The 23,637-nt window shown below is 43.6% G+C and overlaps 1 protein-coding gene across 3 annotated transcripts in view; it reads left to right on the plus strand.

The window, feature by feature from the left end:
• The first annotated feature begins 498 nt into the window (after nt 1–498).
• mapk12a (mitogen-activated protein kinase 12a) overlaps nt 499–23,637 on the plus strand; it is a 31,049-nt gene continuing 7,910 nt past the window's right edge. For 2 of the 3 annotated variants that reach the window (XM_029634588.2, XM_029634589.2), the window contains exon 1: nt 542–794. In XM_029634588.2, coding sequence (XP_029490448.1) covers nt 676–794 — 119 coding nt within the window. In that variant the 5' untranslated portion in view covers nt 542–675. Of the gene's footprint in view, nt 795–23,637 lie in introns of all 3 variants that reach the window. The other variant, XM_029634590.2, reaches the window with a different exon arrangement.

A 23,637-nucleotide genomic window follows, 5' to 3' on the forward strand; every position in this document is an offset into this window, starting at 1 on the left:
CGCCATGTTTGTGCGAGGGTATTGTGTATCTGTCTCTTCCTCAGGCACTAACTGGCCTACACACAGCATTGCGATTCTCTCAAACCAACCTCAGAGCAGTGGGAGGAATGTCTGTACTGTACTGTGCCTCCTTAGTGTACAGGTCCCAGCAAGCCCTGAACACAGTAGGTACTCTACATCTCAACATGCCCAAGGCAGAAAGCCACATAGGGACTAGTAGCAACAACAAGCAGGCCTGTAACAATTCATCTTATACACAGTCATACTTGTATTCGATCCTTGTTGTATACCATTGGATCATCTTCCAGGTGATCTAATAATAGGAATTGGTTAGGGTGCTTTCTTGACAACCTATTCTACGGTGCAGAGTTATTTATCGAAATAGAACTCATACAACACTAATCATCACTTGTATTGTGCACCCAGCATGTGTCTACATATGCATGTCCCTTTTTAGTTAGTGGCTGTCTTGTCACACTACACTTCATGAGACTCGGGAGTGGCTGTGCTGCGGTTGACCCCAGGCGGCATCTTATAGCTGCGCGTTCGACGCGCTGCGCATTCGGTGACGAGAATGAATTCAAGAACACATAGGTAGGACAATGGGTGTGTAAACGAAACTGGGGAATCACTTCTTGGTACACGTACTAGATTTGTTAGATCGGGTCAAATAAGATGTCGAGCCGGACCAGACCTGGCTACTGTCGCCAGGACGTGAACAAAACCACCTGGGAGGTACCGGAGCGGTACAGGGATCTAAAACAGGTGGGGACAGGGGCGTACGGTACAGTCTGGTAAGTGTCGTGGCAACGGGTGGGAAGAGATGTCAGGCTAACGTTACGTGCTTTGTTGCACTTTGACATGGTACAGGGCTCTCCAACACTTCCTGGAGAGCTACAGTCCTGCTGTTTTTCACTCTAATCCTAATCTAGCGCACCTGATTTACTGAATGTTTAGTTTTTCGCAGTAGAACAAAACGAGAGAAAAGCTATAGCTTCTCTCGAGTTCCACACAAAACAGGGCCACTTCCTTGTTTAAGGGACACATTTAATTTCTATCATATCAACCCATTTTGAAATTTCACTGCCTTTGGATTTCTGACTAGCCTCCCTGGTCTTTGCAATAGACCTACACATGTAATGTATGTCTGTAGAATGACAATCTGTATGATACAGCTCAAATAAAGCGTGTATTATTATTACATACTTCAAAAGTGTACATAATCAAAAACGAAGAGAAACAGATGTGATTTAAATCATTTGCGCATTGCCGTTGTACTCTAGACACAATACCTTTGTGTGGCTCACAGCATGAGGTCGTTACATTGTTGTTATCAATGATTAACTCTGTGGGCGTATTCAGAGTTGTGTTGGCTGGCTGAATGGTTTTTGCAATTTGGGATCCTTGGGACGCCCTTAGTTACCCCCATTGAAGTTTATATTTATAATTGTACGGGTAAAATGCGCTGCATGGTAATTCCGACATCTGCATTTACGGTGGTATGGCCTCTGCAGAAGTCAGGGCATTCACACTTCTTACGCTTCTCTCGAGCAGCACAGAGCTGTTGTGAAGAAGGTTGTCATGATGGTGAGTTTGTGTTTGTACACTCCCGCCCTCACCTACATCAACCAATCATGTAATTGCGGAGCAACACTATGGCGCGAGATGCCTGCCAAATGGTTGAACATACGTATGGTTAGAGTCGTAAGAAAAGCCATGCGTGAAACAAACGTTTTTAATAAAATGTTTTGATATTTATTTATTCTCTCAACATATTGCCAAAGCATGTTTTGTAGGAGGGGTTAATATGAATTTTAAATAATTTGACACGATTTATATGAATCGGGTCATGAACATTTGGACTTTGAAATTAACAAGAGAGAGGTTAAACGTAGGCTAAGTCTGACATAAGCTTATTTCCACACTTTACAATAACTGTTGCAGTGGTCTTAGTCTCCATATATAGGCTCATACCGCCATTGCGACACTGCTACCTAGGTAGGCCAGTTGAGAAAGGAGGAATAGGCTTTGGGGGTGACCAGTGAAATATACGTGTTGGAGCACGTGCTATGTATGGGTGGGTGCTGCTATGGTGGCCAGTGAGCTGAGGGGCTTTACCTAGCAAAGGCTTATAGATGGCCTGAAGCCAGTGGGTTTGGTGACGAATATGAAGTGAGGGCCAGCCAACGAGAGCATACAGGTCGCAGTGGTGGGTAATATATGGGGCTTTGGTGACAAAACAGATGGCACTGTGATATACTGCATCCAATTGGCTGAGTAGAGTGTTGGAGGCTATTTTATAAATGACATCGCTGAAGTCAAGGATCAGTAGGATAGTCAGTTTTACGAGGGTATGTTTGGCAGCATGAGTGAAGGATGCTTTGTTGCGAAATAGGAAGCCGATTCTAGATTTCATTTTGGATTGGAGATGCTTAATGTGAGTCTGGAAGGAGAGTTTATAGTCTAACAAGACACCTAGGTATTTGTAATTGTCCACATATTCTAAGTCAGAACCGTCCAGAGTAGGGATGCTTGACAGGCGGGCATTTGCGGGCAGCGATCTGTTGAAGAGCATGCGTTTAGTTTTACTTGCATTTAAAGAGCAGTTGGAGGCCACGGAAGGAGAGTTGTATGGCATTGAATCTCGTCTGGAGGTTAGCTAACACAGTGTCCAAAGAAGGGCTAGAAATATACAGAATAGTGTCGTCTGCATAGAGATGGATCAGAGAATCACCAGCAGCAAGAGCAACATCATTGATGTATACAGAGAAAAGAGTCAGCCCGAGAATTGAACCCTGTGGCACCCCCATAGAGACAGCTAGAGTTCCGGACAACAGGCCCTCCGATTTGACACACTGAACTCTGTCTGAGAAGTAGTTGGTGAACCAGGCGAGGCAGTCATTTGAGAAATCAAGGCTGTTGAGTCTGCCAATAAGAATGTGGTGATTGACAGAGTCGAAAGCTTTGGCCAGGTTGATGAATACGGCTGCACATTATTGCCTTTTATCGAAGGCGTTATGATATTGTTTAGGACCTTGAGCATGGCTGAGGTGCACCCATGACCAGCTCGGAAACCAGATTGCAGAGCGGAGAAGGTAAAATGGGATTTGAAATGGTTGGTGACCTGTTTGTTAACTTGGCTTTTTGAATACCTTAGAAAGGCAAGGTAGGATAGATATAGATCTATAACAGTTTGGGTCTAGAGTGTCTCCCCCTTTAAAGAGCGGGATGACCGCGGCAGCTTTCCAGTCTTTGGGGATCTCAGACGATACGAAAGAGAGATTGAACAGGCTAGTAATAAGGGTTGCAACAATTTCAGCAGATACTTTTAGAAAGAGAGGGTCCAGATTGTCTGTCCGAGCTGATTTGTAGGGATCCAGATTTTGCAACTCTTTCAGAACATCAGCTATCTGGATTTGGGTGAAGGAGAAATGGGGGCGGTTTGGGCAAGTTGCTGTGGGGGGTGCAGGGCTGTTGACCAGGGTAGGGGTAGCCAGGTGGAAAGCATGGCCAGCCATAGAAGAATGCTTATTGAAATTCTCAATTATCGTGGATTTATCGGTGGTGACAGTGTTTCCTAGCCTCAGTGCAGTGGACAGTTGGAGGAGGTGCTCTAATTCTCCATGGACTTTACAGTGTCCCAGAACTTTTGGGAGTTTGTGCTACATTATGCAAATTTCTGTTTGAAAAAGCTAGCCTTTGCTTTCCTAACTGCCTGTGTATATTGGTTCCTGACTTCCCTGAAAAGTTGCATATCGCAGTGGCTCTTCAATGCTAATGCAGTACGCCACATTTTTGTGCTGGTCAAGGGCAGTCAGGTCTGGAGTGAACCAAGGGCTATATCTGTTCCTGGTTAAAAAAAAATTGAATGGGCCATGCTTATTATGGTGAGGAAATCACTTTTAAAGATTAACCAGGCATCCTCTACTGATGGAATGAGGTCAATATCCTTCCAGGATACCCAGGCCAGGACGATTAGAAAGGCCTGATAGCTGAAGTGTTTTGGCGAGCGCTTGACAGTGATGAGGGGTGGTCGTTTGACCGCAGACCCATTATGGACGCAGTCAATGAGGCAGTGATCGCTGAGATCCTGGTTGAAGACAGCAGAGGTGTATTTAGAGGGCAGGTTGGTCAGGATGATATCTATGAAGGTGCCCGTGTTTACAGATTTGGGTTTGTACCTGGTAGGTTCATTGATACTTTGTGTGAGATTGAGGGCTTTTAAGCATGTCCCAGTTTAGGTCACTTAACAGTACGAGCTCTGAAGATAGATGGGGGCCAATCAATTCACATATGGTGTCCAGGGCACAGCTGGGGGCAGAAGGTGGCCTATAACAAGCGGCAACGGTGAGAGATTTGTTTCTGGGAAGGTGGATTTTTAGAAGTAGAAGCTTGAATTGTTTGGGCACAGACCTGGATAGTATGACAGAACTCTGCAGGCTGTCTCTGCAGTAGATTGCAACTCCGCCCCCTTTGGCAGTTCTATCTTGTTGGAAAATGTTATAGTTAGGGATGGAAATTCCAGGATTTTTGGTGGCCTTCCTATGCCAGGATTCAGACACGGCTAGGACATCCGGGTTGTCAGAGTGTGCTTAAACAGTGAGTAAAACATACTTAGGGAGGAGGCTTCTAATGTTAACATGCATGAAACCAAGGGTTTTACGGTTACAGAAGTCAACAAATGAGAGTGCCTGGGGAATGTGAGTGGAGCTAGGCGATGCAGGGCCTGGATTAACCTCTACATCACCAGAGGATCAGAGGAGGAGTAGGGTAAGGGTACGGCTAAAGACTATAAGAGCTGGTCGTCTAGTGCGTTGGGAACAGAGATGAAAAGGAACAGGTTTCTGGGCACGGAGGAATAGATTCAGGGCATAATGTGCAGACAAGGGTATGGTAGGATGTGAATACAGTGGAGGTAAACCTAGGCATTGAGTGACGATGACAGAGGTTTTGTCTCTGGAGACATGATTTAGAGCAGGTGAGGTCACCGCATGTGTGGGAGGTGAAACAAAAGGGCTAGCTAAGGCATATTGAGCAGGGATGGAGTCTATACAGTGAAATAAGACAATAATCTCTAACCAAAACAGCAATGGACAAGACATATTGACATTAGTGAGAGGCATGCGTAGCCGAGTGATGAAAGGGACCAGTGAGAGGCTAGGTGAGCTGGAGACAAGGCGATTCAGCCAGCTAGCAGGCCCGGGGCTAGCAGAAGGGCCTTTGGGGGATGTCGCGATTGGAGTAGTCTGTTGTAGCCCCCTCAGACGGTTACGTTGGCAGGGCTCCGTGTAGGCAGTAAAAGGGTCCAGGCCAATTGGCACAATTAGGTATTGTAGCCCAAGAAATTGGGTGATGGTCCTCTTCAGCTAACAGTCCGATATGCTCTAGACAGCTAGCAGGCTAGCGGATGGGTCTTCAGGGGACGTCGCGACGGAGGAGCCTGTTGAAACCCCTCGGGTGGATTACGTCGGTAGACCAGTCGTGGTGGAATCGGCGGGGCTCCGTGTCGGCAGTAAAAGGGGTCCAGGCCAATTGGCAAAATATGTATTGTAGCCCAAGGAGTGGCTGATGGACCTCTTCAGCTACCCGGGAGATGGGCCTAGCACGAGGCTAGTTCCAGGCTCACTGGTGCTTGCTTCGGGACAGAGACGTTAGCCAGGGGGTTGCCACTCGGATAGCAGCTATCTAGTTGCGAGGATCCAGATGAAAAGGTTCAGAGCTTGCGGTAGGAAACTGGAGATGTGGAGAAAGAGCAGTCCGGTATGCTCTGGGTTGAAACGCGCTGTGCAGGCTGGCAGGACAGACTAAGGTTAGCTGATGACCGCTAGCAGTGGCTAACTGACTAGTAGCTAGTTAGCTGGCTAGCTTCTGTTGGGGGTTCCGGTTCTAAAGTATAGAAAATAGCAGATCCATACCACATTGGGTGAGGCGGGTTGCAGGAGTGTATGTTGAAACTGAGGTTAAAAATAAAAAAATATATATACACAGGACACGACAAGACGAAGACAAAGACGTCTGAACTGCTGCGCCATCTTGGAAGAATGTTGAAGAACTTATGATCTCCATGCAGCACCACAGCACCATTCGCCTTCAGAAAAGCACCCCTCAGCCTAAGAAGATGCCCTTCTGGAGGCATTCAGCCATAGAGTCAATTTGCCTACTAGCCAAGTAAAGTGCAGAGCATGCGTAATGCGTGCAACTCATCATTCCAACATATTTGAACATTTAATTCATCCTTCATTCAGTATGTCATCCATTCAGTCATTTGTCTGAGTTGCAATAGGAACTAAATCAAATCTGGCAATAAGATCTGGCAATAAGAATAGGCCAGATGGCCCCTTGGTTATTTCGCTCAGGACAGGTTATAGCCAACACTTAATCAATATTTTGTTTTGTCTCATTTATTGATATGGTTATAGCCTCTGTGTGATGGGGTTGTGCAATGCAAATGGCTATAACAAGCCTACACACAGAGTGGAATTCACAATACAACAGTCAAAATGCCTAATATAAGGCCTACAGTCCGTGCTCCCAAATACTAGAAAAAGTGTGATTCATTAGGTTACATGATCACCACAGTAGCCACACACGGCTATAAAAATTAATTGTGGAATTATATGGCTATTAAATAAGATACAACAGCTTGACAGAATAAGCCTAGCCTACAACATTAATATTTTCTATTTTGCCGCTCAGGCAGTTATTCTAGACAAGGCTCTTCTGTGTCTTTCATTCTCAGACAAGTCATTTGCTGAAGGTCCAAGCATATACTACGCCATCTACTGGTATAACGTTGTTATTTAATGCAGTTCGAAAACAAGCTCAATACTTTTATTTTGGAAATGAACCCGGAAGCTGCAAAGCATCTCTAACGTCTGGGCTAGAGTTGCTTGATTGACTAGCTAACTTTGATTAGCTACGTTCGGTTCGTCCTTTGCAGATGCCACATACAGTGGGGCGAAAAAGTATTTAGTCAGCCACCAATTGTGCAAGTTCTCCCACTTAAAAAGATGAGAGAGGCCTGTAATTTTCATCATAGGTACACTTCAACTATGACAGACAAAATGAGAAGACAAAGTAATCCAGAAAATCACATTGTAGGATTTTTAATGAATTTATTTGCAAATTATGGTGGAAAATAAGTATTTGGTCACTTACAAACAAGCAAGATATCTGGCTCTCACAGACCTGTAACTTCTTCTTTAAGAGGCTCCTCTGTCCTCCACTCGTTACCTGTATTAATGGCACCTGTTTGAACTTGTTATCAGTATAAAAGACACCTGTCCACAACCTCAAACAGTCACACTCCAAACTCCACTATGGCCAAGACCAAAGAGCTGTCAAAGGACACCAGAATCAAAATTGTAGACCTGCAACAGGCTGGGAAGACTAAATCTGCAATAGGTAAGCAGCTTGGTTTGAAGAAATCAACTGTGGGAGCAAATATTAGGAAATGGAAGACATACAAGACCACTGATAATCTCCCTCGATCTGGGGCAAGATTTCACCTCGTGGGGTCAAAATGATCACAAGAACGGTGAGCAAAAATCCCAGAACTACACGGGGGGACCTAGTGAATGACCTGCAGAGAGCTGGGACCAAAGTAACAAAGCCTACCATCAGTAACACACTACGCCGCCAGGGACTCAAATCCTGCAGTGCCAGACATGTGCCCCTGCTTAAGCCAGTACATGTCCAGGCCCGTCTGAAGTTTGCTAGAGAGCATTTGGATGATCCAGAAGAAGATTGGGAGAATGTCATATGGTCAGATGAAACCAAAATATAACTTTTTGGTAAAAACTCAACTCGTCGTGTTTGGAGGACAAAGAATGCTGAGTTGCATCCAAAGAACACCATACCTACTGTGAAGCATAGGGGTGGAAACAACATGCTTTGGGGCTGTTTTTCTGCAAAGGGACCAGGACGACTGTAAAGGAAAGAATGAATGGGGCCATGTATCGTGAGATTTTGAGTGAAAACCTCCTTCCATCAGCAAGGGCATTGAAGATGAAACGTGGCTGGGTCTTTCAGCATGACAATGATCCCAAACACACCGCCCGGGCAACGAAGGAGTGGCTTCGTAAGAAGCATTTCAAGGTCCTGGAGTGGCCTAGCCAGTCTCCAGATCTCAACCCCATAGAACATCTTTCGAGGGAGTTGAAAGTCCGTGTTGCACAGCAACAGCCCCAAAACATCACTGCTCTAGAGGAGATCTGCATGGAGGAATGGGCCAAAATACCAGCAACAGTGTGTGAAAACCTTGTGAAGACTTACAGAAAACGTTTGACCTCTGTCATTGCCAACAAAGGGTATATAACAAAGTATTGAGATAAACTTGACCAAATACTTATTTTCCACCATAATTTGCAAATAAATTCATAAAAATCCTACAATGTGATTTTCTGGATTTTTTTTCTCATTTTGTCTGTCATAGTTGAAGTGTACTTATGATGAAAATTACAGGCCTCTCATCTTTTTAAGTGGGAGAACTTGCACAATTGGTGGCTGACTAAATACTTTTTTTCCCCCACTGTAAGTATAAAAATATATGTAACCAAGTAACGGGAGACTTAAAATAAGAATTGAATATGTAAATGTTAATTCATAGTCATAACATAAGGTTTGTAAGTTTACAGATCTAATTTAATGCTTACATTTCATGTTTCACGCATGGCTTTTCCAAACATTTTCCGTATGGATTTTCTTACAATCCTAATGACACATACATTTAATCTTTTGGCAGCTATCTCGCTCCATACTATATGGAGCCCTCCACATTGTTACAACATTTCAGAGGCGCCCAGCGATGTGGTACGGAGCTCAATTTGTCATTTGCAGAGGATTCGCAATTGCGTCACACAATCCATAAAGCGCCTCCGACCACATTTTCAGATCAAGCATAAATAGTCTCTTAGTGTAGGGTATGGACTTCCCAAGGATCCCGGATAGTACTAATTCTGGGTGAATGCCAATTTGTAACACATGATCAACTCAGTGTTCCAAAGGTTGCTTTTACACAGGCAATTCTGTTATTTTTATCCACTAATTGTTATTTGGACCAATGACGTCAGAACTTCTCACGTCAGATATTTTTCAGATCTGATCTGATTGGTCAAAGACAAATTAGAAAAGCAGATATCCATCCTCTTTCCTACTTTTGAAAAAGGTCAACGTTAATCGAGGAGAGGCGGGGAGGAGAAGGAAAGTGAACGAAAATGATGCTTGTATGAAATGAGACCTTTTAAAAATAATTTGGTTTCATGATTCGGAAAGGTAAGATAGCTATCAAAAATGACAAGCTACTATGTGGGGAATTGTAGGTGGCTTGTTTCAGCTCATTGTATCATATTATTGATACCATAACTGAGAGGTTGCACTTTTCTTGCACATTTGATCTTACACAGCCTAGTGAATTTTAGAGTTGAAGAACACCAACTGCAGATACACATGCTTGTTTTTGTGCATCAGAAAAGACTAAATAAAATGTAGAATCAGTTTGACAGGTGACAGACATATTATTTTACTATTAACATGCAGTGGGGATAATTATATTGTCCCAGTCAGGAGCCCAGGCTTTTGCCATTGATGGTAGAGTTCTCATCTCTGGACTGCGCAAGGTTTGGATTGCATTCTGCTTAAGGCACTTGTCTCTCTCTACATTGGTCGGCTACGTTTGTGTCCAGGGTGGGATCCTTTCGATACACTTATGGGGTATGGGCACACAAATGCTCCTAGAGAGAAGGAGGAATACTGAATCATGCATTGATGACAGTTCTACAGTCTCCATCAGAGGCCCAGGCTTTTTGCATAGATGGTAAAGGCTCTCATTTCTGGACTGTAACATTGTAAGATTGTGCCATCCATGGGACTTGATATACATTGATTGGTAGGTTACACTATATTTAGATACTTAAAATACTGCCTGATACACCTTTGCTAGTTTTCTCCATACTCAATAAATGGTGAAACACTATTTGTTATGGTGTTCTTTATTCAAATGTATAAGCATGTCAAAGGACAAAAATAGTACAAAATACAATAAATGTAAGTACCTGATGATAGACACAAGGAAGCACATTAGATGTGCAGGACAACAGTATGTTGATGGCTGTAGATTTATGATTTGCCTGTTAGCATGGAAATAACTATAAATTAGCAGGGACCTAATGCAACCATTACAATTAGAGCATGCTAACTCACTCTTACTGCAATAACATACACAAGCACATCCCAGATTGCGCCCAGGTACCACACACATATACAGTGGGGAGAACAAGTATTTGATACACTACCGATTTTGCAGGTTTTCCAACTTACAAAGCATGTAGAGGTCTGTAATTTTTATCATAGTTACACTTCAACTGTGAGAGACGGAATCTAAAACAATAATCCAGAAAATCACAATGTATAATTTTTAAGTAATTCATTCATTTGCATTTTATGACGTAAGTATTTGATCACCTACCAACCAGTAAGAATTCTGGCTCTCACAGACCTGTTAGTTTTTCTTTAAGAAGCCCTCCTGTTCTCCACTCATTATCTTTATTAACTGCACCTGTTTGAACTCGTTACCTGTATAAAAGACACCTGTCCACACACTCAATCAAACAGACTCTAATCTCTCCACAATGGCCAAGACCAGGGAGCTGTGTAAGGACATCAGGGATAAAATTGTAGACCTGCACAAGGCTGGGATGGGCTACAGGACAATAGGCAAGCAGCTTGGTGAGAAGGCAACAACTGTTGGCGCAATTATTAGAAAATGGAAGAAGTTCAAGATGATGGTCAATCACCCTCGGTCTGGGGCTCCATGTAAGATCTCACCTCGTGGGGCATCAATGATCATGAGGAAGGTGAGGGATCAGCCCAGAACTACACGGCAGGACCTGGTCAATGACCTGAAGAGAGCTGGAACCACAGTCTCAAAGAAAACCATTAGAAACACACTACGCCGTCATGGATTAAAATCCTGCAGCGCACGCAAGGTCCCCCTGCTCAAGCCAGCGCATGTCCAGGCCCGTCTGAAGTTTGCCAATGACCATCTGGATGATCCAGAGGAGGAATGGGAGAAGGTCATGTGGTCCGATGAGACAAAAATATAGTTTTTGGGTCTAAACTCCACTCGCTGTGTTTGGTGGAAGAAGAAGGATGAGTAAAACCCCAAGAACACCATCCCAACCGTGAAGCATGGAGGTGTAAACATCATTCTTTGGGGATGTTTTCCTGCTAAGGGGACAGGACGACTGCACTGTATTGAGGGGAGGATGGATGGGGCCATGTATCACGAGATCTTGGCCAACAACCTCCTTCCCTCAGTAGGAGCATTGAAGATGGGTCGTGGCTGGGTCTTCCAGCATGACAATGACCTGAAACACACAGCCAGGGCAACTAAGGAGTGGCTCCGTAAGAAGCATCTCAAGGTCCTGGAGTGGCCTAGCCAGTCTCCAGACCTGAACCCAATAGAAAATCTTTGGAGGGAGCTGAAAGTCCGTATTGCCCAGTGACAGCCCCGAAACCTGAAGGATCTGGAGAAGGTCTGTATGGAGGAGTGGACCAAAATCCCTGCTGCAGTGTGTGCAAACCTGGTCAAGAACTACAGGAAACGTATGATCTCTGTAATTGCAAACAAAGGTTTCTGTACCAAATATTAAGTTGACTTATGTCATGCAATAAAATGCAAATTAATTACTTAAAAATCCTACAATGTGATTTTCTGGATTTTTGTTTTAGATTCTGTCTCTCACAGTTGAAGTGTACCTATGATAACAATTACAGACCTCTACATGCTTTGTAAGTAGGGAAACCCGCAAAATCGGCAGTGTATCCTCTGTTCCTCTGGTGATGTAGAGGTTAATCCAGGCCCTGCAGCGCCTAGCTCCACTCACATTCCCCAGGCACTCTCATTTGTTGACTTCTGTAACCGTAAAAGCCTTGGTTTCATGCATGTTAACATTAGAAGTGGCTGTTCCACTGGATGTCATAACCAGCTCTTATAGCCTTTAGCGTCTGCTAAATGACCCTTATCCTCCTACTCCTCCTCTGTTCCTCTGGTGATGTAGAAGTTAACCCTGGCCCTGTAGCCCCCAGCATCACACCTATTCCACAGGTGCTCTCATATCAGAAGCTTCCTCACAAAATGTGTTTTATTCACTGCTTTAGCACACTCAGCCAACCCTGATGTCCTAGCCATGTCTGAATCCTGACTTAGGAAGGCCACCAAATATTCTGAAATTTCCATCCCTAACTAAAACATTTTCCGTCAAGATAGAACTGCCAAAGGGGGCGGAGTTGCAATCTACTGCATAGATAGCCTGCAGAGTTCTGTCATACTATCCAGGTCTGTGCCCAAACAATTCGAGCTTCTACTTTTAAAAATCCACCTTCCCAGAAATAAAGCTCTCACTGTTGCTGCTTGTTATATAGACCCCCCTCAGCCCCCAGCTGTGCCCTGGACACCATATGTGAATTGATTGCCCATCTATATCTTCAGAGTTCGTACTGTTAGGTGACCTAAACTGGGATATGTTTAGAACCTCGGCCATCCTACAATCTAAGCTAGATGCCCTCAATCTCACACAAATTATCAAGGAACCTAACAGGCACAACCCTAAATCAGTAAACATGGACACCCTCATGGATATCATCCTGACCAACTTGCCCTCTAACTATACCTCTGCTGTTGTTCTTTAAAAGTGCTTTCCTCACCATCTTAAATAAGCATGCCCCATTCAAAAAATGTAGAACCAGGAACAGATATAGCCCTTGGTTCACTCCAGACTTGACTGCCCTTGACCAGCACAAAAACGTGGCGTACTGCATTAGCATCTAATAGCCCCCGCGATATGCAACTTTACAGGGAAGTCAGGAACCAATATACACAGTCATTTAGGAAAGCTGAGGCTAGCTTTTTCAAACAGAAATTTGCATCCTGTAGCACTAATTACAAAATGTTTAGGGTCACTGTAAAGTCCATGGAGAATTAGAGCACCTCCTCCCAGCTGCCCACTGCACTGAGGCTAAGAAGTACTGTCACCACCGATAAGTCTACGATAATCGAGAATTTCAATAAGCATTTTTCTACGGCTGTCCACTCTTTCCACATGGCTAACCCTACCCCGGCCAACAGCTCTGCACCCCCTGCAGCAACTTGCCCAAGCCCCCCCCACTCGCTTATCCTTCACCCAAATCTAGATAGCTGATGTTCTGAAAGAGCGGCAAAATCTGGACCCCTACAAATCAGCTGGACTAGACAATCTGGACCCTCTCTTTCTAAAATGATCTGCCGAAATTGTTGCAACCCTTAATACTAGCCTGTTCAATCTCTCCTTCGTATCGCCTGAGATCCCCAAAGATTGGAAAGCTGCCTCGGTCATCCCCCTCTTCAAAGGGGGAGACACTCTAGACCCAAACTTTTACAGACCTATATCCATCCTGCCCTGCCTTTCTAAAGTCTTTGAAAGCTAAGTTAACAAACAGATCACCGACCATTTTGATTCCTTATCCACTATGCAATCTGGTTTCCGAGCTGGACATGGGTGCACCTCAGCCACACTCAAGGTCCTAAACGATATCATTACCGCCATAGATAAAAGAGCCATTTTCAGCCATTTTCATCGACCTGGCCAAGGCTTTCAACTCTGTCAATCACCACATTCTTATCGGCAGACTCAACAGCCTTGGTTTCTCAAATGACTGCCTCGCCTGGTTCACCAACTACTTCTCAGATAGAGTTCAGTGTATAAAATTGGAGGGCCTGTTGTCCGGGCCTCTGGCAGTCTCTATGGGGGTGCCACAGGGTTAAATTCTCTGGCCTACTCTTTTCTCTGTATATTTCAATGATATCGCTCTTGCTGCTGGTGATTCTCTGATCCACCTCTACGCAGACGACACCATTCTGTATACATCTGGCCCTTCCTTGGACACTGTGTTAACAAACCTCCAAACGAGCTTCAATGCCATACAACACTCCTTCCGTGGCCTCCAACTGCTCTTAAATGCTAGTAAAACTAAATGCATGCTCTTCAACAGATTGCTGCCAGCACCTGCCCGGCCACCAAGCATCACTACTCTGGACGGTTCTGACTTAGAATATGTGGACAATTACAAATATCTAGGTGTCTGGTTAGACTATAAACTCTCCTTCCATTCTCACATTTAAGCATCTTCAATCCAAAATTAAATATAGAATCGGCATCCTATTTCGCAACAAAGCCTCCTTCACTCATGGTGCCAAACACACCCTCGTAAAACGGACTATCCTACCGATCCTTGACTTCAGCGATGTCATTTACAAAATATCCTCCAACACTCTACTCAGCAAATTGGATGCAGTATATCACAGTGCCGTCCGTTTTGTCACCAAAGCCCCATATACTACCCACCACTGCGACCTGTGTGCTCTCGTTGGCTGGCCCTCGCTACATATTCGTTGCCAAACCCACTGGCTCCAGGTCATCTATAAGTCTTTGCTAGGTAAATCCCCGCCTTATCTCAGCTCACTGGTCTCCATAGCAACACCCACCCATAGCACACGCTCCAGCAGGTATATTCCACTGGGCATCCCGAAAGCCAACACCTCTTTGGCCGCCTTTACTTCCTGTTCTCTGCTGCCAATGACTGGAACAAATTGCAAAAATCACTGAAGCTGGAGACTTATATCTCCCTCACTAACTTTAAGCATCAGCTGTCAGAGCAGCTTACCGATCACTGTACCTGTACACAGCTCATTTGTAAATAGCACACCCAACTACCTCATCCCCATATTGTTATTTATTTATTTTGTCTCTTTTGCACCCAAGTATCTCTACTTGCACATCATCTCCTGCACATCTATCACTCCAGTGTTAATGCTAAATTGTAATTATTTCGCCACTATGGCCTAGTTAATGCCTTTCCTCCCTAACCTTACAACATTTGCATACACTGTACATAGATTTTTCTATTGTGTTTTTGACTGTACGTTTCTTTATCCCATGTGTAACTCTGTGTTGTTGTTTTTGTCGCACTGCTTTTCTTTATCTTGGCCAGGTCGCAGTTGGAAATGAGAACTTGTTCTCAACTGGCCTACCTGGTTAAATAAAGGTAAAAAATAAATAAAAATACATGTGTATACAGTGCATTCGGAAAGTACTCAGACCCCTTGACTTTTTCCACATTTTGTTACGTTACAGCCTTATTCTAAAATGGGTTAAAATATATATATACCTTCAGCAATCTATACACAATAGCCAATAATAACAAAGCGAAAACAGGTTTTTAGAAATTCCATATTTACATAAGTATTCAGACCCTTTGCGATGAGACTCGAAATTGAGCTCAGGTCCATTCTGTTTCCATTGATCATCCTTGAGATGTTTCTACAACTTGATTGGAGTCCACCTATGGTAAATTCAATTGATTGGACATGATTTGGAAAGACACACACCTGTTTATATAAGGTCCCACAGTTGACAGTGCAGGTCAGAGCAAAAACCAAGCCATGAGATTGAAGGAATTGTCCGTAGAGCTCAGAGACAGGATTGTGTCGAGGCACAGATCTGGGAAAGGGTACCAAAATATGTCTGCAGCATTGAAGGTCCCCAAGAACACAGTGGCCTCAATCATTCTTTTGGAACCACCAAGTTTGGAACCACCAAGACTCTTCTAAGTGCTGGCTTCCCGGCCAAACTGAGCAATCAGGGGAGAAGAGACTTGGTCAGGGAGGTGACCAAGAACCCGATGGTCACTCTTGACAGAATTCTAGAGTTCCTCTGTGGAGATGGGAGAACCTTCCAGAAGGACAACCATCTGAAGCACTCCACCAATGAGGTCTTTATGGTAGAGTAGCCAGACTGAAGCCACTCCTCAGTAAAAGGCACATCACAGCCTGCTTGGAGTTTGACAAAAGCCACCTAAAGACTGACACCATGAGAAACAAGATTCTCTGGTCTGATTAAACCAAGATTGAAGTCTTTGGCCTGAATGCCAAGCGTCACGTCTGGAGGAAACCTGGCACCATTCCAACAGTGAAGCATGGTGGTGGTAGCATCATGCTGTGGGGATGTTTTTCAGCTGCAGGGATTGGGAGACTAGTCAGGATCTGAGCAAAGTACAGAATGATCCTTGAAGAAAACCTGCTCCAAAGTGCTCAGGATCTCAGACTGGGGGCGAAGGTTCACCTTCAAAGCACACAGTCAAGACAGCGCAAGAGTGGCTTCGGGACAAGTCTCTGAATGTCCTTGAATGGCCCAGCCAAGGCACAGACTTCAACCTGATCAAACATCTCTGGAGAGACCTGAAAATAGCTGTACAGCAACGCTCCCCATTCAACCTGACAGAGCTTGAGGTGATCTGCAGAGAGGAATAAGAGAAACTCCCCAAATACAGATGTGCCAAATGTAACGGATGTGAAACGCTAGCTTAGTTAGCGGTGGTGCGCACTAAATAGTGTTTCAATCGGTGACGTCACTTGCTCTGAGACCTTGAAGTAGTAGTTCCCCTTGCTCTGCAAGGGCAGCGGCTTTTGTGGAGCGATGGGTAACGATGCTTCGTGGGTGACTGTTGTTGATGTGTGCAGACGGTCCCTGGTTCTCGCCCGGGTATGGGCGAGGGGACGGTCTAAAGTTATACTGTTACACAAGCTTGTAGCTTCATACCCAAGAAGACTTGAGGTTGTAATCACTGTAATCACTGCCAAAGGTGCTTAAACAAAGTACTGAGGAAAGGGTCTGTTTTTGCCTTGTCATTATGTGGTATTGTGTGTAGATTGATAAGGGAATACATCTGTTTAATCAATTTTAGAATAAGGTTGTAACAAAATGTGGAAAAAGTCAAGGGGTCTGAATACTTTCCAAACACTGTAGATACATACGCACATCAGGACATGTACATAGTAAATATGAAAATAGAATACAGTATTTCAGAACGTGCGATTTCCCCCTATCTGCAAGCATGACCAATGGCATAACACTTTATTGACATCTGACTTGAACCAACCAATTAGAATACATAAACATGAAATACATATTTCTGCAGTGTCTAGTGGAAACGTAACCAACCCTGTTTGTTCTTCATGAAACGTACGTTATGGAAAACATCTCGCACTAAGTCATAGTTATAGAATAATGAATGGATTGGCAAGATTTTGGCACTGTCAAACCTTTAGAATGTTAGTAGTTACAATCAATTAAATCACCTAGATGTACTCACATTTACTGAACATTTAGTATTTGAAACACAAACATTCATTTCCCTACTGCTTTTTCTATAATCCTACAGCCTCTTTCTCATTCTCCATACTTTATACTCCAATGCATTCGATATTATGCATGCCCACCATGGTGTTGGGCAGCTGCTATTTGAGAACTCATCTGGTTTAGAAATCAAACTGATCTTATTGCAGAGCACATTGTACACCTGTTTTTTTTAGAGAAGATTGTATTGCAAGGTATGCTATATGTGTAGGCTATTCCACATGTATTGGCTAATATGCATGTCTTTTTTAAACCTCCATTATAGCATACAGTAACTTATATGACACACATCTTTATCTGCATGTTTTTATTTGGGTTTCTATGCAAATTAAATGATTGAATGTTTCTTTAAGCCTTCAGCTAGTTACTTGAAATTAGACAATCATGCCAAAACATTATTCAAAATTTAATTCACTGACAGATAACTAATGAAAAAGTAGCTTCCTGAACAGGCACATTGACGTTAACAGCAAAGATGTTTAGAACTGTGTGTTTACAGCTGGCTAGGCTAGTCAACTGTAACATAGGCTAGCTTTCAATAAATTAGCTAAACGGTCAACGGCGTTACCTCTTCATATGATCAAGACCATTCCTATTGCATGCTACATATTTAAAGTGTACTCGAAAACAGATATTTATATTTTTTTCAGTCTTTGGGAGTTGACAGCAGATCACGATTTCATATGAGGCTGTTTACATCTTAGAACCAGGCCATTGGCTGCCTTCATCACGAGGGGTATGTACGGAAGTTCTGATTGGTTTCAAGTGTAGAAGTTCCCAAATTTGAAATATACAATTTTTCTACGAACATGTGTAAGAATTAAAGGTGCCAACAAATGTTGTCATATATAAAAATTTTAAAACATGCTCCTCCCTCGACGTAGATCGATCAACTTCACTGTTTTCTGCGTCGACCCACCCACCGTGGCCTCCAACTGCTCTTAAACGCTAGTAAAACCAAATGCATGCTTTTCAACCGATCGCTGCCTGCACCCGCATGCCCGACTAGCATCACCACACTGGATGGTTCCGACCTTGAATATGTGGACACCTATAAGTACCTAGGTGTCTGGCTAGACTGCAAACTCTCCTTCTAGACCCATATCAAACATCTCCAATCGAAAATCAAATCAAGAGTCTGCTTTCTATTCCGCAACAAAGCCTCCTTCACTCACGCTGCCAAGCTTACCCTAGTAAAACTGACTATCCTACCGATCCTCGACTTCGGCGATGTCATCTACAAAATTGCTTCCAACACTCTACTCAGCAAACTGGATGCAGTTTATCACAGTGCCATCCGTTTTGTCACTAAAGCACCCTATACTACCCATCACTGCGACTTGTATGCTCTAGTCGGCTGGCCCTCGCTACATATTCGTCGCCAGACCCACTGGCTCCAGGTCATCTACAAGGCCATGCTAGGTAAAGCTCCGCCTTATCTCAGTTCACTGGTCACGATGGCAACACCCATCCGTAGCACGCGCTCCAGCAGGTGTATCTCACTGATCATCCCTAAAGCCAACACCTCATTCGCCGCCTTTCGTTCCAGTACTCTGCTGCCTGTGACTGGAACAATTGCAAAATCGCTGAAGTTGGAGACTTTTATCTCCCTCACCAACTTCAAACATCTGCTATCTGAGCAGCTAACCGATCGCTGCAGCTGTACATAATCTATTGGTAAACAGCCCACCCATTTTCACCTACCTCATCCCCACAGTTTTTATTTATTTACTTTTCTGCTCTTTTGCACACCAATATCTCTACCTGTACATGATCATCTGATCATGTATCACTCCAGTGTTAATCTGCAATATTGTAATTATTCGCCTACCTCCTCATGCATTTTGCACACATTGTATATAGACTCCCCCTTTTTTTCTACTGTGTTATTGACTTGTTAATTGTTTACTCCATGTGTAACTCTGTGTTGTCTGTTCACACTGCTATGCTTTATCTTGGCCAGGTCGCAGTTGCAAATGAGAACTTGTTCTCAACTAGCCTACCTGGTTAAATAAAGGTGAAATAAAAATAAACATAATTGAAGCCACAGTCCTGCATGTATTTTTTGCAGAAAACAGAATTTCTCATTATAGTGAAATGAAAATTGGCAATCTTCATGTAAGTCATTGTTTTCCCCGAAGACAATCATAGTAACAATAATTGCTTCTAATACACCAGATGTAAGTCATTGAGCCAATTATAACATTTTAAAAATCGCACACATAAGTAGTTATAAGGATAATTTAGTTGATAATAGCAGCCTGCAGTACCCAGGTTGTCCTTCAACTGGAGTTAGCCTGCAACGTCACTTCTTGAAGTAGCTCAAACTGCGCATTATTTTGGCTTCAAACGAGTATTCACATAGGAATGAATGGTGTCACATGATCGATGGCTTTGTCTTTCATATATACAGTAACATGTTCTATTACAAAGAAGCATAGAACAATGAGATAGTACAATGAGACATATTCCACTGGATGTATAAATATGAAGCATCCGATTGGCGTTTCCACTCACTACCAAATATGGTAGTGAGTGGAATGGAACAAGATGGATTTTGGCCAACATTCTGCACATTTTCTCATCGATGAAACATTTGATCTCAATGCAGTTTTCTGTTCCCAAAACCAGAATCTATTATGAACAAAGTGAACACAAGTTTTAAAAATCGCGTTGTTTAGGAGTGCAAAGTCGAATTTAATATTGCTTTCTAGGTTTGAGTGAGAAATAGTGTATTGTAGCCCTGCTACCGCCAGATGGCGTTATTATTCTTTACATCTTTTGTAATTTTTGTCAATTTCAAAATGAGAAAAGACCTAAGGACTATAGACTAATGGGTTGTTATATTGTGTTAGTCTATTTAAAAATCAAATCACATTTTATTCATCACATGCGTAAACAACAGATGTGGACTAACAGGGAAATGCTTACTTACGTGCCCTTCCCAACAAAGCAGAGAGAAAGAATATAGAGAAATAATAGAAAGGTAAAACCCATAATAATTATAAAAAGTAATAATAGATAATAGATACATAGTGAGTAACAATAACTTTCCTATATACAAGGAGTATTAGTACCAAGTCGATTAGCAGGGTTACGAGGTAATTGAAGGAGGTATGTACATATGCATACATGTACATACATGTGAATTGTTAGATACTACTGCACTGTTGGAGTTAGGAACACAAGCATTTCGCCACACCTGCAATAACATCTGCTAAATATGTGTATGTGACCAATACAATGATTTGATAACTATGATTAAAGTGAAAGATGGTAAACAGTAGCAGCAGCGTATTCACTGTAATGAGTCAAAGTTAGTGCAAAAAGGGTCAATGCAGATAGTCCTGGTAGCTATTTGGTTAGCTATTTATCAGCCTTATGGCTTGGAGTTAGAAGCTGTTCATGTTACCGCTTGCCGTGCGGTAGCTGAGAGAACAGTCTGACTTAGGTGGCGGAAGTCTTCTGACACCGCCTTCTATAGAGGTCCTGGATGGCAGAGAGCTCGGCCCCAGTGATGTACTGGGCTGTCCACACTACCCCCCATAGAGCCTCGTGGTCGGATGCCAAGCAGTTGCCCTACCAAGCAGTGATGCAGCCAGTCAAGATGCTCTCAATGGTACAGCTGTATATCTTTTTGAGGATCTGTGAGCCTGCCAAATTTTTTCAACCTCCTGAGGGGAAAGAGGCATTGTTGTCCCCTCTTTACGACTGTGTTGGTGTGTTTGGACCATGATAGATCCCGAGTGAATGTGGACACAGAGGAACTTGAAGCCCGCAACCCGCTCCATTACAGTCCTGTTGATGTAAATGGGGGAGTGCTCGGCCTTCCATTTCCTGTAGTCCACAATCAGCTCATTTGTCTTGCTGATGTTGAGGGAGATGTTGTTGTCCTGGCACCATACTGCCAGGTCTCTGACCTTCCTATAGGCTGTCTCATCGTTGTCGGGAATCGGGTCTACCAGCTGTGTGTGATCTGCGGCCACGCTTTCGTGGGTGAACAGAAAGTACAGGAGTGGACTAAGCACACACCTGTGAGGGGCCCCTGTGTTTAAAAAAAAAAATATATATTTTTCTTTACCTTTATTTAACTAGGCAAGTCAGTTATGAACAAATTCTTATTTTCAATGACGGCCTAGGAACAGTGGGTTGTCATGCCTTGGTCATAGTATTTTGTGTTTTTGTTATATATTTGGTCAGGCCAGGGTGTGACATGGGTTTATTTTGTTGTGTTTCGTATTGGGGTTTTGTAGGCATTGGGATTGCGGCTGAGTAGGGGTGTAGCATAGGCTTGGCTGCCTGAGGCGGTTCTCAATCAGAGTCAGGTGATTCTCGTTGTCTCTGATTGGGAACCATATTTAGGTAGCCGGGGTTTCACTGTGTATTTTGTGGGTGATTGTTCCTGTCTCTGTGTAGTGTTCACCAGATAGGCTGTAATTAGGTTTTCACGTTTCGTTTGTTGTTTTTGTATTTATTTAGTTATTTCATGTATCACTATTTTTTTATTAAAGAACATGAGTAACCACCACGCTGCATTTTGGTCCGACTCTCCTTCAACAGACAAACGCCGTTACATGGGTTAACTGCCTGTTCAGGGGCAGAACGACAGATTTGTACCTTGCCAGCTCGGGGGTTTGAACTAGTGCCAGCTTCCGGTTACTAGTCCAACGCTCTAACCACTAGGCTACCCTGATAAGGGTCAGCCTAGTGGATGTGTTGTTGCCTACCCTCACCACCTGTGGGCATCCCATCAGGAAGTCCAGGATCAAGTTGCAGAGGGAGTTCAGAGGATGAGGATGTTCAGTCCCAGGGTCCTTAGCTTAGTGATGTTTATGGAAACTGAGCTGTAGTCATTGAACAGTATTCTCACGTAGGTGTTCCTTTTGTCCAAGTGGGAAAGGGCAGGGTGGAGTGCAATAGAGATTGCTTCATCTCTGGATCTGTTGGGGCGGTATGCAAATTGGAGTGGGTCCAGGCTTTATGGGATGATGGTGTTGATGTGAGCCATGACCAGCCTTTCAAAACATTTCATGGCTACAGATGCGAGTACTACAGTGCGATAGACATTTAAACAAGTTACTATGGCGTTCTTGGATACAGGGACTATGGTGGTCTGTTTGAAACACGTAAGACACTTGCCAGCTTGTCGGCACATGCTCTGAGTATGCGTCCTGGTAATCTGTCTGGCCCTGCGGTCCTGTGAATGGTAACCTGTTTAAAGGTCATACTCACATCGGTTACAGAGAGTGTGATCACACAGTCATCCAGAACAGCTGGTTCTCTCACACATAATTCAGTGTTACTTGGCTCGACACGAGCATAGAAGGCATTTAGCTAGTCTCTTAGGCTTGTGTCACTGGGCTGCTCATGGCTGGGGTTCCCTTTGTAACCCGTGATAGTTTGCAAGCCCTGCCACATCCGACGAGCATCAATCAGTGTAGTAGAATTCGATATTAGTCCTGTTATGAAGCTTTGCCTGTTTGAAGGTTCGTCGGAGGGCCTAGCAGGATTTCTTATACACGTACAGGTTAGTGTCTCGCTCCTTGAAAGCGGCAGCTCTAACTCAGTGCGGATGTTGCCTGTAATCAATGGCTTCTGGTTGGCATATGTACGTATAGTCACTGTGTGGACGATGTTGTCAATGCACTTATTAATGAAGCTGGTGACTGATGTGGTAAACTCCTCAATGCCATCGGATGAGTCCCGGAACATATTCCAGTCTGTGCAGAGAAAATGTGCTGTAGCTTATCATCTGCTTCATCTGACCATTTCCGTATTCAGCTTTGACTTCTTGTTTGAGTGTTTGCTTGTAAGCAGGAATCAGGAGGATCGAGTTATGGTCAGAGGAGGACGAGGGAGAGCTTTGTATGTGTCTCTTTGTGTAGCCTAAAGGTGTTGTAGAGTTTTTTTCATCTCTAGCTGCAAAGGTGACATGCTGGTAGAAATGAGGTAAACCAGTTTTCAGTTTCCCTGCATTAAAATCACCGGCCACTACGACCTTTGCCTCTGAATGAGCATTTTCTTGTTTGCTTATGGCCCTATACAGTTCCTTGAGTGCGGTCTTAGTGCCAGCATCAGTTTGTGATGGTAAATAAAATATAATGGATGAAAATTCTTCGTAAATAGAAGGGTCTACAGCTTATCATGAGTTATTCTAACTCAGGCGAGCAGAACCTCAAGACTTCCTTAATATTAGAGCTTGCACACCAGCTGATGCTAACAAAGAGACACACACCACTCCCCTTGAGCTTACCTGACGCTGCGGTTCTGTCCTGCCGATGCATAGAAAAACCAGCTAGAATATTATCGATGTCCTTGTTCAGCCAAGTTTCAGAGAAACATAGGATATTACAGTTCTTCAGATCCCGTTGACAGGACAGTCTCGAACAGAGCTCGTGTACATTGA

Source organism: Oncorhynchus nerka, linkage group LG25, assembly GCF_034236695.1.
Source record: "Oncorhynchus nerka isolate Pitt River linkage group LG25, Oner_Uvic_2.0, whole genome shotgun sequence".
NCBI classification, from domain to species: Eukaryota; Metazoa; Chordata; class Actinopteri; order Salmoniformes; family Salmonidae; genus Oncorhynchus; species Oncorhynchus nerka.